The sequence below is a fragment of the Chiloscyllium punctatum genome, chromosome 30, assembly GCF_047496795.1.
Source record: "Chiloscyllium punctatum isolate Juve2018m chromosome 30, sChiPun1.3, whole genome shotgun sequence".
Lineage (NCBI taxonomy): Eukaryota > Metazoa > Chordata > Chondrichthyes > Orectolobiformes > Hemiscylliidae > Chiloscyllium > Chiloscyllium punctatum.
In genome coordinates this window covers 33,365,345-33,381,198 of record NC_092768.1, presented here as the reverse complement: position 1 = coordinate 33,381,198, position 15,854 = coordinate 33,365,345, and the positions used below count along the sequence as shown (strand labels likewise).

Below are 15,854 nucleotides of genomic sequence, written 5' to 3'. Positions count from 1 at the left end.
AGGGTACTGAATAGGATTGTCAGCCATGCTCATGTTGAATGATGGAGCAGGCTCGAAGGGCCAACTCCTGCTCATGTTTCCGAAGTTTGTATATCCCCTTCTATTAATTTGCGAGAAGTATAATGGTAAGATGGTGCATAATGGGTGACCAGTTTGATACCAGTCAGTTTGCCCCAGATCAATATTCAGATGATATTCAATCTGCAGCAATCTTAGCACATAAACATTTAACTGCTTGTATTTGACTGTCCGAGGACCCCTTCTCCCGCCTCCAATCTCTTCATTTCCAACTGTCGCCATGACATTGACCACATCAACCTGTCCACCTCCCTCACCCACTCCAACCTCTCACCCTTGCAACTTGCAGCCCTCCACTCCCTTTGCTCCAGCCCCAACTTCACCAGCGAACCTGCAGACAGGGGGGAATGCAATGATAGTTTGGTGCACTGACCTCTACGCTGCTGAAGCCAAGTGCCAACTCACACACACCTCCTCCTACTACCCCCTAGACCATGATCTTACCTCGCATCACCAAACCATCATCTCCGAGACTGTGTGCACAACCTCATCACCTCTAGGGATCTCCCATGCACAGCCTTCAACGTCATCATCCATGAACCCCTGCACCACCAAATTCTACGTCCTACCCAAAATCCACAAACCTGACTTCCCCAGTCGACGCACTGACTCAGCCTGCTCCTGTCCCACCAAATGTATCTCCGCATACCTTGACACCATCTTGTCCCCCTTAGTCCAGGAACTCCTCACCTAATTTCAGGACACCATACTCGCCCTTCACCTCCTCCAGGACTTTCGTTTCCCTGACACCTATTGCCTTATCTTCACCAGTCCCTGTACACAGTAATCCGCCATGCCAAAGGCCTCCAAGTCCTCTGTTTCTTCCTCTCACGCTGACTGAGTCAGTATCCCTCCACTGACACACTCATTGATTGGATGAACTGGTCCTCACTCTCAACAATTTCTCCTTCCAATCCATGCATTTCCTCCAGACTAAAGGGGTAGCCATGGGCACCTGCATGGGCACCAGCTATGCCTGTCTTTTCATTGGGTACATGGAACAGTCCATCTTCCACAACTACAATGGCACCATTTCCTATTTTCCTCCACTACAGTTATGACTGTGTCAGTGCCACCTCATGCTCACACGAGGAGGTTGAACAGTTCATCAACTTCACCAACATCTTCCACCCTGACCTCAAGTTCAGCTGGACCATCTCAGACCCTCACCTTCCTGGACCTCTCCATCTTCATCAATGGTGACCAGCTCAACACTGACATCTTCTGCAAACCCACCAACTCCCACAGCTGCCTGGACTACTCCTCCTCCCCCTGTTCCTCCTGTAAAAATGCTATCCTTTATTTCCAAATCCTCAGCCTCTGCCACATTTGCTCCCAGGAGGACCAGTTCCACTATAGAATGCACTAGATAGTCTCCTTCTTCAAAGACCGCCATTTCTCCTCCATGTGGTTGACAATGCCCTCCAGCGCATCTCATCCACTTCCCACACCTCTGCGCATGAACCCCACCCCTCAAACTGCAACAAGGACAGAACCCACCCCCATCCCCGATCCTGACCTTCCACCCAACCAACCTCCATATACATTGCATCGTCCTCCAACATTTCCGCCACCTACAAACCGACTCCACAGCCAGAGCTATATTTCTCTCCCTACCTCTATCTGCATTCCAGAGAGACCATTCCCTCTGTCACTCCCTTGTCAGGTCTATGCCCTACACCAACCCACAGTCCACTCCTGGCACCTTCCCCAGCCACCACAGAATTGCAAAACCTGCACCCACACCTACCCCCTTACCTCCGTCAAAGGCCCCTAAGTATCCTTCCATATCGAGTCAGAGATTTACCTGCACTTACCTGCACATCATCTTCTGCATCCATTGCACCCGATGTGGTCTCCTCTACATTGGGGAGACAGGATGCCCAATGCAGATTGTTTTAGAGAACATCTCTGGATACATGTACCAACAAACCCCACCACCCTGTAACTGAACATTTTAGCTCCCTCTCCCATTCCTCCAAGGACATGCAGGTCTTTGGCCTCCTCCATCACCACACCCTTAACACCCGACGCCTGGAGATGAATTCCTCAGTTTCCACCTTGCAAACCTCCAACCACACAGAATCAATATGGATTTCACCAGTTTCCTCATTTCCGTTCCCCCCACCTTATCCCTGCCCCAACCTCACAACTCGGCACCATTCTCTCGAACCTGTTCATCCTCCTTCCCACCTATCTGTTCCACCTTCCTCTCCAACCTATCAACATTGCCCCCACCTTCATCTACATATCACATTCCTAGCTACCTTCCCCTCCCCATAGCCCACCCCCTCCTATTTATCTATCCACATCCTTGTCCCACAAGCCTCATTCTTGATGAAGAACTTATGCCTGATTCCCCTGCTCCTGGGATGCTGCCTGACAGGCTGTACTTTTCCAGCACCACACTCTCGACTCTGATCTCCAGCATCTGGAGCCCTCACATTCTCCCTATTTGTATTTTATGCAACCTTCCAGTTGAAATACTTTGTAAATATTGCACAGTGACAGCAAGTGGGATAATATGTTTGACTTTCAGTGACAGCGCAAATCAGGCACTATCAACTTGCCAACTCTATCTCTTGCGATTTACATCAGAGAAGAGGCTGAAAGTTTCAGTTCCAGTGTTATTCAGACAGACAAAGTGAAACTAAGCTAGAGCCAGCTGAACTGCTCTCCTCCACAAGATCATTGGAAATTTCCAGGATATCTCCTTCGATTTGCACTCGTAAAGTTATAGAATCAAAGAGCTGTACAGCAGGGAAACAGACTCTTGGGTCCAACTTGCCCATGCTGACCAGATACCTAACCTAATCTAGTCCCATTTGCCAGCACCGAGCCCATATCCCTCTAAACCCTTCCTATTCATATACCCACCCAGATGCCTTTTAAATGCTGTTATTGTACCAGCCTCCACCACTTCCTCTGGCAGCTCATTCCCTACACGTACCACCCTCTGTGTGAAAAAGTTGCCCCTTAGGTCCCTTTTAAATCTTTCCCCTCTCACTTTAAACCTGTGCCTTTTAGTCCTGGACTCCCCCACTCTGGGAAAAAAGACCTTGGCTATTCACCCTATCCATGCCCCTCATGATTTTATGAACTTCCATAAGATTACAACTCAGCCTCCAATACTCCAAGGAAAACAGCCCCAGCCTATTCAGCCTCTCCCTGTAGCTCAATCCCTCAAATCCTGGCAACATCCTTGTAAATCTTTTCAGAACTGTTTCAAGTTTCACAACCTCCTTCCTATAGCAGGGTGAATAGAATTGAATGCAGTATTCCAAAAGTATTCTCACCAACATCCTGTGCAGGCATTACATTCACAACTTCTGCCCTCAATTAAGCGTGCCAAACACCTTCTTCGTCTGTCTACCTGTGACTCCACCTTCAAACAACTATGCACCTTGGATGAATGAAAGACTACATTTCCGCTTCATCCTGATACCAATAGACTTCACTCAGCACTCAGGATATTGAAACATCTTGAGGTTGAGTTCACTAAAATGACAATCAAAGCGTTTTCATCTAAGTATCCTTGCACACACTGGTGTCATGGCACAATACACTTAAATGTTTCCAGAGTCTGAAACATGTGTGACATTACTCTCCAATACATTAAAGAAGTGTTGCAAAGCTCATGAGACCACTGTTCGTTTGTTAGATAGATTAAGACCTCATGAGCAACACCGAGTCAGATCTCTAATTGGATATGATCACAGGATCACTCCAGTGCAAGCCTGAACCAACCCCTATCCCCATAACCCCCAAATTTCCTATTGCTAACCCACACATCCTTGGAAACTGTGGGCAATTTAGCATGGGCTAACCTGCACACCTTTGGACTGTGGAAGGAATCTCACGCAGACACAGGGAGAATGTGCAAACTCCACACAGACAAGTTGCCCAAGGGTGGAATCGAGCTCAGGTCCCTGGCCTGGGAGATAACAAGGCTCACCACTGAGCAACCGTATAATTCAAGTCTGATCAATTTGCTGTCATGGTGAAATCTGTTGTCCTCGACCTCAGTGAAAAGACTGTTAATTGAAAGGAGAATCGAAGCCCATTTGGAATGGGAGGCACTAAAAATAAAGGATTTGGTACTTTCTACAGAAAAGGTGCAATGATTCTGCATTGATAATACCATAAGGAATAGGAGCTGAGGAAGGTCATTCAGCCCATCAAGTCTGCTCGGCCATTCCATGATGAATTCCACTGTCTTGCCTTTTCTCCATAACCCTTGATTTCCTTATTGATTAAAAACCCGTCTCTCTCGGCCTTGAATATACTCAATGATGCAGTTTCTGCAGCACACTTTATTAAATAATTCTACAGATTCACAACCCTCACAGAGAAGGGAGTCTGTCTTCACAGGTGGACCCTTATTGTGAGATAATGCAGTCTTAGACTCTTAGACTCTCCCACAAAAGTCACAAGATTCCCTTTCAATGTCACCAGGAGTGAGCATTAAACCCGGCTCCCAAATTACTAGGCTATTTGTTTAATTTTTATATTCAGGCACAAGGCCTAGGGCTAGCAGCAATGTCTTCAAAGCTTCTGTTGCATTCTGATTTGTGATGAAATAATACACCAGTGTCGTTTTTGGAATTTGAATTGAAATGTATAGGGGAAAATCCATTTTGGTCCATTCTGTGATGATTCCAAGTCAAGAGAGTGTGGTTACAAAATGTCGAGTTGTTCAAAGCGAGAAAGCTTAGGCCATTAGACTAGAAACAGAAACTGCAAATGGACATAGGAAAGATAATTTTGTAGGATTGAGTATCTGTAATAGATGATGCTGGGAAACAGACTCCAATTTTGTTTTGCTGTTTGAGTTAGTTTTTTTTCAACTTTGGTATACGTATAGTGCACACATGTACATAGCTTTGCATGTGCTTTTCTCCTTGTGTGCAATAAGCTTATGTTCTATTGTTAAGCAACAGCCTCTTGTAGATACTTTCTGTGACTAACCATCATGCTAATAGACTTACCATGGACTAAATGTTTGATCTATCAACCCAGGCTTCATTCCGGGATTTGGCTTGTCCAGGTTTACCCATCAGCTGGGATCATAACAAATTGCAACCTCATATTGTCTGCAATTCAAAATACAGAACATGTTGCTGAATGCTGCCTAATTGACCGACTTGTTTGCTGTGATTTATATTCCAGTAAGCCACTACACCGACAATCTGAGGAAATGCTGCATGGATGGATTAACAATAATTCCAATGAAACGTAGCTGTAAAGATCGGGCATTTCGTATCAAGGACAATGAATGCCGAAAGGTTTTCCTCACTTGCTGTGACTTTGGCATGGAAGCAAGGAAGAACCAATCGCAGAAGCTCGATACAATTGGAAGACGTAAGTGTTCACTTAGAGTCACAGAGTCATAGAGATGTATTGCATGGAAACAGACCCTTTGATCCAACCCGTCCGTGCTGACCAGATATCCCAATCCAATCTAGTCCCACCTTCCAGCACCGGGCCAATATCCCTCCAAACCCTTCCTATTCATATACCTATCAAAATGCCTTTTAGATGTTGTAATTGTACTAGCCTCCACCACTTCCTCTGGCAGGCTCATCCCATATGAACAACCTATCCTCAGCTCAGAGAACTGATCACTGTGTAATCCACTGAAATAGAAACATCAATGGAGCTGATCAATTACCAAATGCTGAGTTTGGAGGTTTTGAGCTATAGAGAGAGGCTGAATAGACTGGGGCCATTTTCCCAGAGCATCGGAGGCTGAGGGGTGACCTTATAAAGATTTAGAAAATAATGAGGGGTATGGACAGGGTAAATCAGCAAGGTCTTTTCCCCAGGGGGGATGAGTCCAAAACTAGAGGGTATAGGTTTAGGGTGAGAGGGGTAAGATTTAAAGGGGTTGAAGGGGCAACATTTTCACGCAGAGGGTAGTGCGTGAGCTGCCAGAGGAAATGGTGGAGGCTGGTACAATTAAAGTATTTAAAAGGCATCTGGATGGATATATGATTAGGAAGACTTTAGAGGAATATGGGGGCCAAGTGCTGGAAAATGGGACTTGATTAGGTTGGGATATCTGGTTAGCCTGGATGAGTTTCCGCGCTGTGCATCTCTCTCTCTCACTCAATGAACATTTTGCAAATTCCAGGATAATCACAGAGGAATGCAGTGTGTTGTGGTGAATGAGTCAAGAGTACGGAGCGGGGTTAGGGGAGGGGCGTGGGAGATGAGTAAACCTCTCACCTTCATCTTGTCAGCTTCACAAACTAGGTAGTATTGAACTGACCAGTCTTTCTATATACTCCACCAACTATTCAAAGATTTGGGAATCCCTCACGATAGTGGGGTATTCAGCAATGGCGGTGACAGGACTGCAGAGCTTTGATCTGATCCCATGGTTGTGGGATAATTTACTCCTTTCCACCACTGCGTGCTGCTTCCACCAAGTAGTAATCCTGTGCTTTACATCTCATTTTTCAGCATGCCTTGTGCTTGTCTCAGGTATGTCTTCCCATACAGTTCATTGAACTGGAACTGGTCTTCGGGCTTGATGGAAATGTTAGAGTGAGGGCTATGTTGACCATGAGATTAGAGACTGTTGTTGAATGTAGTTCCAATGGCAGCTGATGGCTCACATGGGAGCCCAGTTTGGAATTGTTGGATCTACCTGGTATAAATTCCATTTGGCACAGTGGTTAGCCACACACAGTATGATGGCAAAGATCCTCAAAGTGAATAGGGAACTTCTCTATAAGAACTGGGCAATGGGCACGCTCATGATGATACCATCACTTGGTCAAGTGATGTGTTCTTCCTGTTGGTTCCCTCAGCATCTGCCACAGACTCGAACATGACCAGCTGCTCTGTCCATTGCATTGTCTTCAGTGATTCCTCGCTTCATCCAAGTTATGGTGTTGAGGCACTCTCCCAAGTCTCTAATCAGTGGGAATCAAAAGAATCTCTGTGGGGAAACTGCTGCGAGTGTAGGAAATGCGGTACAGGAGGTATAACCATTTGATTGAGTGGGGATTCCTTACTAAAATCATAATTATCTCTCAACAAGCTCACTGGTCCTGAAAACTGGTCAATGAAAATATTGCAGTTGCAGGAGACCGGAATGGCTCAAGGTAAAAGTGGCACAATGTTGTTTGCATGTCATGAGTTATGTTCTCAATTTCGGTGAACCCGGGCATCAGACGTGCAGTGTAACAGTCAGCACATTTGAAGGCGTCTGTCCTGAGTTCCTGTTCCCACTAAACTGTCTGTTCTTCTTTAGAGTTGGGAGATGATGAGGATGACGTCTTTGATGAGTACAGTGTCCAGATTCGCAGCGCTTTTCCAAAGAGTTGGCACTGGAAAACATATTATAATAGATCTGCAGGAGAGAACCAGTAAGTGTAACATAATCTCCAGCAAGATATGCCAAACTTCTCCGAAACAATGGCGGTGTGTTGTTTTTTGAAGTTGGTTCATCGCAAGAGATTTCAACTGAATAACCCATTGTGCACATGAGCATGACTGTTCTCATAACTAAATTCAATTAGGCTCATTTTAATGTTGACCCACAGTGGACAATTTATCCACTGAGCTGCTGGTAAAATACATCATGTGATTTGGGTGGCTGTTTATTTAGGTCTTTGCAAGTTTCTAATTGCGTCACGCATCCCATGTTTTGACTTGCTTCAGTGTAAGTTAGGAGAATTGGCCATGCTAAATTGCCCATAGTGTTCAGGGATCTGTAGGCAAGGTGCATTAGTCAGGGAAAGTGGGGACTGCAGATGCTGGCGATCAGAGTTGAGGAGTGTGGTGCTGGTAAAGCACAGCCGGTCAGGCAGCATCCAAGGAGCAGGAGAGTCAACATTTCGGGCAAAAGCATTCCTGGTAAAGGGCTTATACCTGAAATGCCGACTCTCCTGCTCCTGGGATGCTGCCTGATTGGCTGTGCTTTTCCAGCACCACACTCCTCAACTCTGCATTAGTCAGCAGAAATGTAAATTAGGAGGGTAGAGAAATGGATCTGGGTGGGATACTATTCGGAGGGTCAGTGTGGATTTGTTGGGCCTAATGGCCTGTTTCCACACCGTAGGGACTGTATGATTCTTTATACAGTGGAAATGTTTTTTATGAGTACTAACTTTTCACACTGCAATGTGCCTTGCTAACGAACATGTTGTATAAAAGACATCCTCCTCAGTTATATTACCAAAAGGCAGTCAAATATTATTTTAAAAGGAGGTTAAGACATCCTTTCGCCTCAATGTCCTCATCCTCTTACCATCTCCCACTCACCCAGATGCGTGACCACTGATGCACTGGCCAGGGCTGTCCATTCTCTCCTGCCTTTTGTGTGCGTGCTGTGTAGAGCTTTTTGCTGAGTCCATCAGAAAGGATATGAGCCTGAGAGGGGTGACTATTCCAGGCAGTGGAGGCCAGCAGGTCAAAGCCTACCTGTACGTGGATGATGACGCTGTTCTCTGTCAGATTTGCCATCATGAGCATCTGTGACCAGTTCAAACTGGCCTTGGGAGCCAGGGTGAATTGAGGCAAGGGTGAAGCCGTGCTCTGTGGGAACTGAGCCAAACAATCCTTTATCCCCCTCACTGTCAGGACAGATTACCTGAAGGTGCTAGGAATATGGTTCAGAGGGGCTGGGGGTGTGTGCAAAATCTTGGGAGGAGTTCATCACCAAGCTGATGCAAAACCGCTCCTTTTGGGAACACTGCTCCTTCTCCACTGCAGGTAAAAACCTGGTCATCAGATGGGAGGCACTCTCTCAGTTGTCATTATGTGTTGTAGGTCTGACCCAAACACTTGAACCTCTTCCATTACATTTGTAGGTCTAAAATGGACATGTACAAACCTCGGGATAAGGTGGTTGATGGGTGGGGGGGGAGGGGGGCGTGTGGGGGGGGAATGGATGAGGGAGTGGTGAACGGAAGTACCGAATGCCACCCCTCTCTCTGACGGCCATCTTTGTGTGTGGCTGCATCAAGTTGTGCACAGACCCTCGACACGCAAACGCCAAGTAGTTGAACCGTTCTGTATCTCCTGACCTTCGTGGAGAAATTTGCAAAGGAAAGCACCTTTGACCACAAGTCCATCAGGAAGTGGTCAGCACGTGACGCCCTCAGTACACTGAGGGAAAAGGAAAGGAGGGATCAGACAGGAGTTACTGCTTTCAGCTCTGAAACATATCCCTTCATAACCACCTAGCTCATCAATCTCAATAGCAACAGTTTTAGATCAAGCAGGGGACACAGTTTGAGCCGATGGTGTAGACTATTTAGGACTGACATGATGCAAAATTTCTTCACACAGAGCATGTAAATTCACTATCACAGAGAGGAGTTAAGGCCAAAATGTCTAATTTCTTGAGGGAGATCAATATAGCGGCTGGGGCTAAAGGGTTATCAGGATTACCTGATATAGGATATGATAGGGGGCTGTAAAAGGAAACAGGCTGTTGAGTTGGATGTTCAGTCATGGTCATAAAGAATGGCGGAGAACGCTTGAAGAGCGAAATGGTCTTCTCTTGCTCCTATGTTCTGTTTTGACCATAGTTGCAAGTAACCCTGAGATGAGTTCTCAACTATATATTTGTTCCATCAATTGCAGTCGACTCCCGTCTGAAGAACAGTTTCCCTGCTCTATCCTTGCCTCTTCATACCAGCTGCCACTGCACATGTGTGAACTTGAGGCCCTTCAGTTTGTTACTCACTGACACCCCCTCAGCATTGTTGGCTGGGCCAGCATATATTGCCCATTCTGAACAGTTCCTCAGAAGGTGGCAGTGAGCTGCCTTTCTGAATCTCTGTGGTACCTGGGGGATAAAAAAGGCCCACAGTGCTATTACCTTGACAGTTGTGGAATTTTGACCTAGCGACAACGAAGGAGAGACAGTATATTTCCAAGTTGGGATGGTGATTGGCTCTGAGCGGAATTTGCAGGGGTGGTCTTCCAATGTCCCTGTTTGCCTTTGTCCTTCTAGATGGTGGAGGTAGCGATTTTGGAAGACGCTGTCCAAAGAGCTGTGGTGAGTTGCTGTAGAGCATCTCTTGCTTTATACACAGTGCTACTAAAGTGTCTCAGTGGTGCCTTGGTTGTCAGATTAACTGTAAAACTGATGTTCTGTTTTGGGCGGATGTCAAATGGGAGATGACCAAGGTTATATGCTTGGAAGGCAGCAGAATAATAGTGATGGTGCTGGAAGTGAACCAAGTCGTGATACAGTTTCAGTTCACTGAATCCCTACAGTGCAAATACAGACTATTTAGCCCATCAATTCTGCACTGATCCTCCAAAGAGAACCTATTCCATTTCCCTAACTCCTCATTAACAATGGCTGACCTACCTAGCCTGCACGTCCCTGAACACTACTGGGCAATATTTCCCATGGCCAACCCAACTAACCGCTGGCACAACTGTGGACAGTGGGAGGAAACTAGGAGAAAATGAGGACTGCAGATGCTGGAGACCAGAGTTGAAAAGTGTGGTGCTGGAAAAACACAGCAGGCCAGGCAGCATCCGAGGAGCAGGAGAATCGACGTTTCGGGCATAAGCGATTCCTGAAGAAGGGCTTATGCCCGAAACGTCGATTCGCCTGCTCCTCAGATGCTGCCTGGCCTGCTGTGCTTTTCCAGCACCACACTTTTCAACTGTGGGAGGAAACCTGAGCACACAGAGGAAACCCACACAGATGCAGGGAGAATGTGCAAACACCACACAGACTGTCAACCAGGAGTGGAACCGATCCCATGACCTTTATACTGTGAGGCAGCAAGGCTAAACGTTTTGCCACCAACATTTCACCATTTTCATGGTGGGATTCAAACTCATGTCCCTGTAGTTCTGGAGGATTAGCCCAGGCACATCGCCACTATACCACCACCTCCCATTGAATCAATTGAAGAGGTAAAGATGCAGAGAGATGAGTGCAGACCCCACTCAATTGAGACAGTGGATGGTACGAGGAAATGTCCCAAAAGCTGAAGATAAGTTAAAAAGGTCAAACGTGCAACATTATATCAGTATCAAGGGAGGTTTCACAACTTTAGTAGGGCTGGGGTGTCCCACTTGGAAGGAGTTCATACATGTGGAAGGTACCAACAGGCTGAAAGATTTGGAAATGAAAAGTGCTGACTAACATTGGAATGGTGACTTACAGAAAGAAAGGGGTTATGGTTTCTTTAGGATGAGTTCATCTTCTCAGCCTTATTCTTATTGGTTCCAGGTTTACTGTTGTCCTCCCCGATTCAATAACAACGTGGGAAGTTCAGGCAGTTGGCATGTTTAACAATAAAGGTGAGACACTTGCCCGCACTGACATTAATTTATGAGATGATCGTGGCATTAAATTAAATTTCTTACTATAAGTGTTTCCAACTACTCTCAGTGTATAGTACAACAATACTTTTGCATCTTCTGTGAACCAGTTGTTAATTATAAACAGACTGTCAAAATCATTTGACAGAATGCCTCATCACCAGGCCTTTCTAACAAGCACCAAGACATCACTTGGCTGGTGGTGAGAAGGGCACTACCCATTCGATACTTCACGTACGCCCAGACTCTCCGTGCGATCACACCCTGGCCTCACTGTGGAAGAGTGGGTACAGACTGTCAGACATCTCCCTCTGGAGCGTGCCTTTGTAAAGGGAGTCTGGAGGGAGATGCAGTGGTTTATGTCGAGGTTCGTCCCGAACAGCTCCGTGACACCGTGTCTACGGGCTGTTCCCCGAGACACACATCGAGACAAACATCGACTGCGCCTGGAAGACCATTACCTCGGTGAAAGGTGCACTTTGGTCTGTCCGAAACTTATTGGCCTTCCAGAGGAAGGAGTTGATCCTGACCGAGTGTTGTAGACCGGCACATTCCAAGGTCCAGAACTACGTGCTGAGGGACACATTAAAGCTTGGGGCAGCTGCTGCCGAGGGGCAGTGGGGAAAGACCACCATCTGGGGTCTTCCTGCTGAAGGTAAATGGGGGTCTGTTCAATTATCAGACCTTCCTGGTGCCTCAAATATATGTAAATATAGTCTTGTGCTAGTAAGAAATATCTTTGGTTTGTTTGTTGGATAAAATCAAACTCCAATGTTTGTTTCTCTGTAGGCTACTGTACAGAACGAAATTGTTTGCGTGAATATGCATGCATCATGGAATCTTATCATGTGGAAATAGGCCATTCGGCCTATCAAGTCCACACCGATCCCCTGAAAAGCATCCCACCCAGATCCACACCCCCATCCGACCCCTTTAATCCTCCTTTTCCCATGGCCAATCCACCCTCACCTGCACATCATTGGACTGTGGGAGGAAACCAGAGCACCCGGAGGAAATCTATGCAGACACGGGGAGAACGTGCAAACTCCACACAGACAGTGACCTGAGTGTGGAATCGAACCCGGGACCCTGATTCTGTGAGGCAGCAGTGCTCGAAAACTGAGCTGCCCCTGTATAGGAGGATTTTTTTAATGAATAAAGTATATATTTGAAATAAAAATAGCTAAAATATAAGTTAATATTATATAACATGAGAAGTAGTGTGAGATACAACATTTTGGAGTATAGATTAATCCTGCATGATAAGGCAAGAGATATGGGTGGTTCAACGTTGCATGATGGCTCAGTGGTTAGCACTGCTGCCTCACAGCGCCAGGGACCTGGGTTCATTTCCACACCGTCTGGTGATTGTCAGTGCGGAGTTTGCATATTCTCCCCGTATCCGTATGGGTTCCCTCTGAGTGCGCTGGTTTCCTCCCACAGTCCAATACTGTGCACAGTCGGTGGATTGGCCATGCTCAATTGCACTGTAGTGTCCAAGGATGTACAGGCTTGATGGATTGGCCATGAGAAATGCAGGGTTACAGGGATAGGCTCTGAGTGAGATGCTATTTGGAGGGGTGGGTGAGGGCTTGATAGGCTGAATGGCCTGGTTCCACACTGTAGGGATTTTATCTTCCATTTACCTTCTCTTCAGTCTATCTGCAGTTAGTTTATACTGAGGCTGAATGCTCTCACCTCTAGTTTATATGTGTGCATCCCCATCCTTGATACAAAAGGAGCATGATATCAATCCTCTGTTTTTTGGAATGCGCAAAATATTGATAGGCAAAATTAAGGTGCTGCAAAATTCAAGCATCAGTTAAATGCATTGAGAGATTCTTACTCCTTCCAAAGCAAAAATTTAAATGGTGCTTCGTTAAGAACAATGTAATTCTAGTAAGATTATTTTAGGAACGTGTGATTTTGAGGCCATGAGACATACATGCATATTCAATAATTCATGTAACTTCTTTTTGTTACCTTCAGGTTTTTGTGTTGCGGAGCCAAAGACAATAAAGGTTTTCAAAGTTTTCTTCATATCTTTGCGGCTACCGTATTCAGTCAAAAGAAATGAGCAACTGGAAGTGAGGGCGGTATTGTACAATTACCACTATGAAAAAATTCAGGTACTATTTTAAACTAAATAAGACTATAAGATATAGGAGCACAATTAGACCATTCAGTCACTGCTGATATGTTTCTCAACCCCATTTTCCTGCCTTCTCCCTGTTACCCTTGATCCCCTTGATGATCAAGAACTTGTCTATCTCTGGCTTAAACTCAATGACTTGACCTCTGCAGTGCACGGCAGCAATGATTTCCACAGATTCACCACTCTCTATTGAAGAATATCTTCCTCATCTCATCCCTTCACTCTGAGGCTGTGCCCTTGGGTTATAGTCTCTCCTACAGGTGGAAACATCTTCTCCACATCCATTCTATCCGAGTGGTGTTGGAAAAGCACGGCAGGTCAGGCAACATCTGAGGAACAGGAGAATTGACGTTTCGGGCATAGCCCTTTATCAGGAAATGTCCAGAAACGTCAAGTCTTCTGTTCCTTGGATGCAGCCTGACTTGCTGTGCTTTTCCAGCACTACAGTCTTGACTCAGAGCTCTAGCCCATGCAGTCCTCACTTTCTCCTTTTTCTCAGTATTTTGTAAGTTTCAATTAGATTCCCCCCTCATCCTTCTAAACTCTACTGATTACAGATCCAGATTCTTCAACCACTCCTTATATGACAAACCCTTCATCCCTGGGATTATTCTTGTAAACATCCTCTCAGCCCCCTCCAAGGCCAGAGCATTGTTCCTTAGATACAGCGCCCAAAACTGCTCACAATATTCCAAATGCACTCTGACCAGAGCCTTATCCAGCCTCAGCAGTACATCCCTGCCCTTGTATTCCAGTTCTTTTGAAATGAATGTTAACATTACATTTCCTACCTGCCTACTGAACATGCATGTTAACCTGAAGAGAATTAAGAACAAGGGTTCCCAGGTCCCTTTGTGCTTTTGATTTCCTAAGCCTTTCCCCATTTTGAAAATAGCATGCACCTCTACTCTGCTGACCAAAGTGAATAACCTCACACTTTCCCACATTGTATTCCATCTGCCAATGCTTTGCCCACTCCCCTAGCCTGTCCAAGTTCTTCTGCAGGCCCCCTCCTGCTTCCTCACACTACCTGCCCCTTCCCTGACCTTTGCGTCACCTGTGAACATAGCAACAACGCCCTCAGCTCCTCCGTCGAGATCGTGAATGTATAATGTGAATAGTTGTGGTCCCCGCACTGACCCCCACGCAAATCACCAGCTGCCATCCTGAAAAACAGCCCTTCAACCCTACTCTCTGCCTTCTGCCAGTCAGCCAATCTATGCCAGCAAGGTAAAAACAATGACTGCAGATGCTGGAAACCAGATTCTGGATTAGTGGTGCTGGAAGAGCACAGTATCTGAGGAGCAGTAAAATTAACCTTTTAGGGCAAAAGCCCTTCATCAGGAATACAGGCAGAGAGCCTGAAGGGTAGAGAGATAAGTGAGAGGAGGGTGGGGGTGGGGAGAAAGTAGCATAGAGTACAATAGGTGAGTGGGGGAGGGGATGAAGGTGATAGGTCGGGGGGGGTGGGGGAGGGTGGAGTGGATAGGTGGAAAAGGAGATAGGCAGGTAAGACAAGACATGGGGACAGTGCTGAGCTGGAAGTTTGGAACTGGGGTGAGGTGGGGGGAGGGGAAATGAGGAAACTGTTGAAGTCCACTTGATGCCCTGGGGTTGAAGTGTTCCGAGGTGGAAGATGAGGCTTTCTTCCTGCAGGAAGGTTAGCCGAGGGCAGTCTGATTAGTATGTCTTGTGGATGGGTAACCCCCATACTACCGCCTAACTGCGGTAGTTCTTACTATTTTTTTTCCCCAGCACCCATGGTGTGTGTGTGTAGGTGTGAGAGACAGTGAGAGACACAAGGTGCACGAATCTTTATTCAATTTCCAACACCAGGAAGATAGGAAAGACACCCGAGTAGCCAGTGACAAGCACTGCCCTTCACATCAAAGGGCAATGCTGAGTGATCAAAACAGTGAAAGGGAGGGTAGGGACTAAATCAAAATAGAGTTGGAGGGGAAATAATGCACTCCACTCCCTGCGGTGCCCACCTCTCCCTGAACGACTCCAGGGTGTTGGTGGACACCGCGTGCTCCTTCTCCAAGGACACCCGGGCTCTAATGTAACCGCGGAAGAGGGGCAGGCAGTCGGCCCTAACGACCCCCTCCACGGCCCGCTGCCTGGACCTGTTGATGGCCAGTTTGGCCAGGCCCAGGAGCAGACCCACGAGGAGGTCCTCGGACCTGCCCTCCCTCCTCCGTACCGGGTGCCCGAAGATCAGGAGCGTGGGACTGAAGTGCAGCCAAAAGCAGAGGAGAAGGTTTCTGAGAAAATCAAAAAGGGAGTGCATCCCCTGTTTATATTTTTTTTTTTT

General features: G+C 46.5%; 1 protein-coding gene across 2 annotated transcripts in view; it reads left to right on the top strand.

The window, feature by feature from the left end:
- The window catches only part of LOC140455402 (complement C4-A-like), a 150,301-nt gene that overhangs the window by 47,010 nt on the left and 87,437 nt on the right, over nt 1–15,854 (top strand). For both annotated transcript variants that reach the window (XM_072550220.1, XM_072550221.1), the window contains 4 exons: nt 5,248–5,439; nt 7,340–7,454; nt 11,294–11,364; nt 13,375–13,514. In XM_072550220.1, coding sequence (XP_072406321.1) covers nt 5,248–5,439; nt 7,340–7,454; nt 11,294–11,364; nt 13,375–13,514 — 518 coding nt within the window. The remainder of the gene's footprint in view (nt 1–5,247; nt 5,440–7,339; nt 7,455–11,293; nt 11,365–13,374; nt 13,515–15,854) is intronic.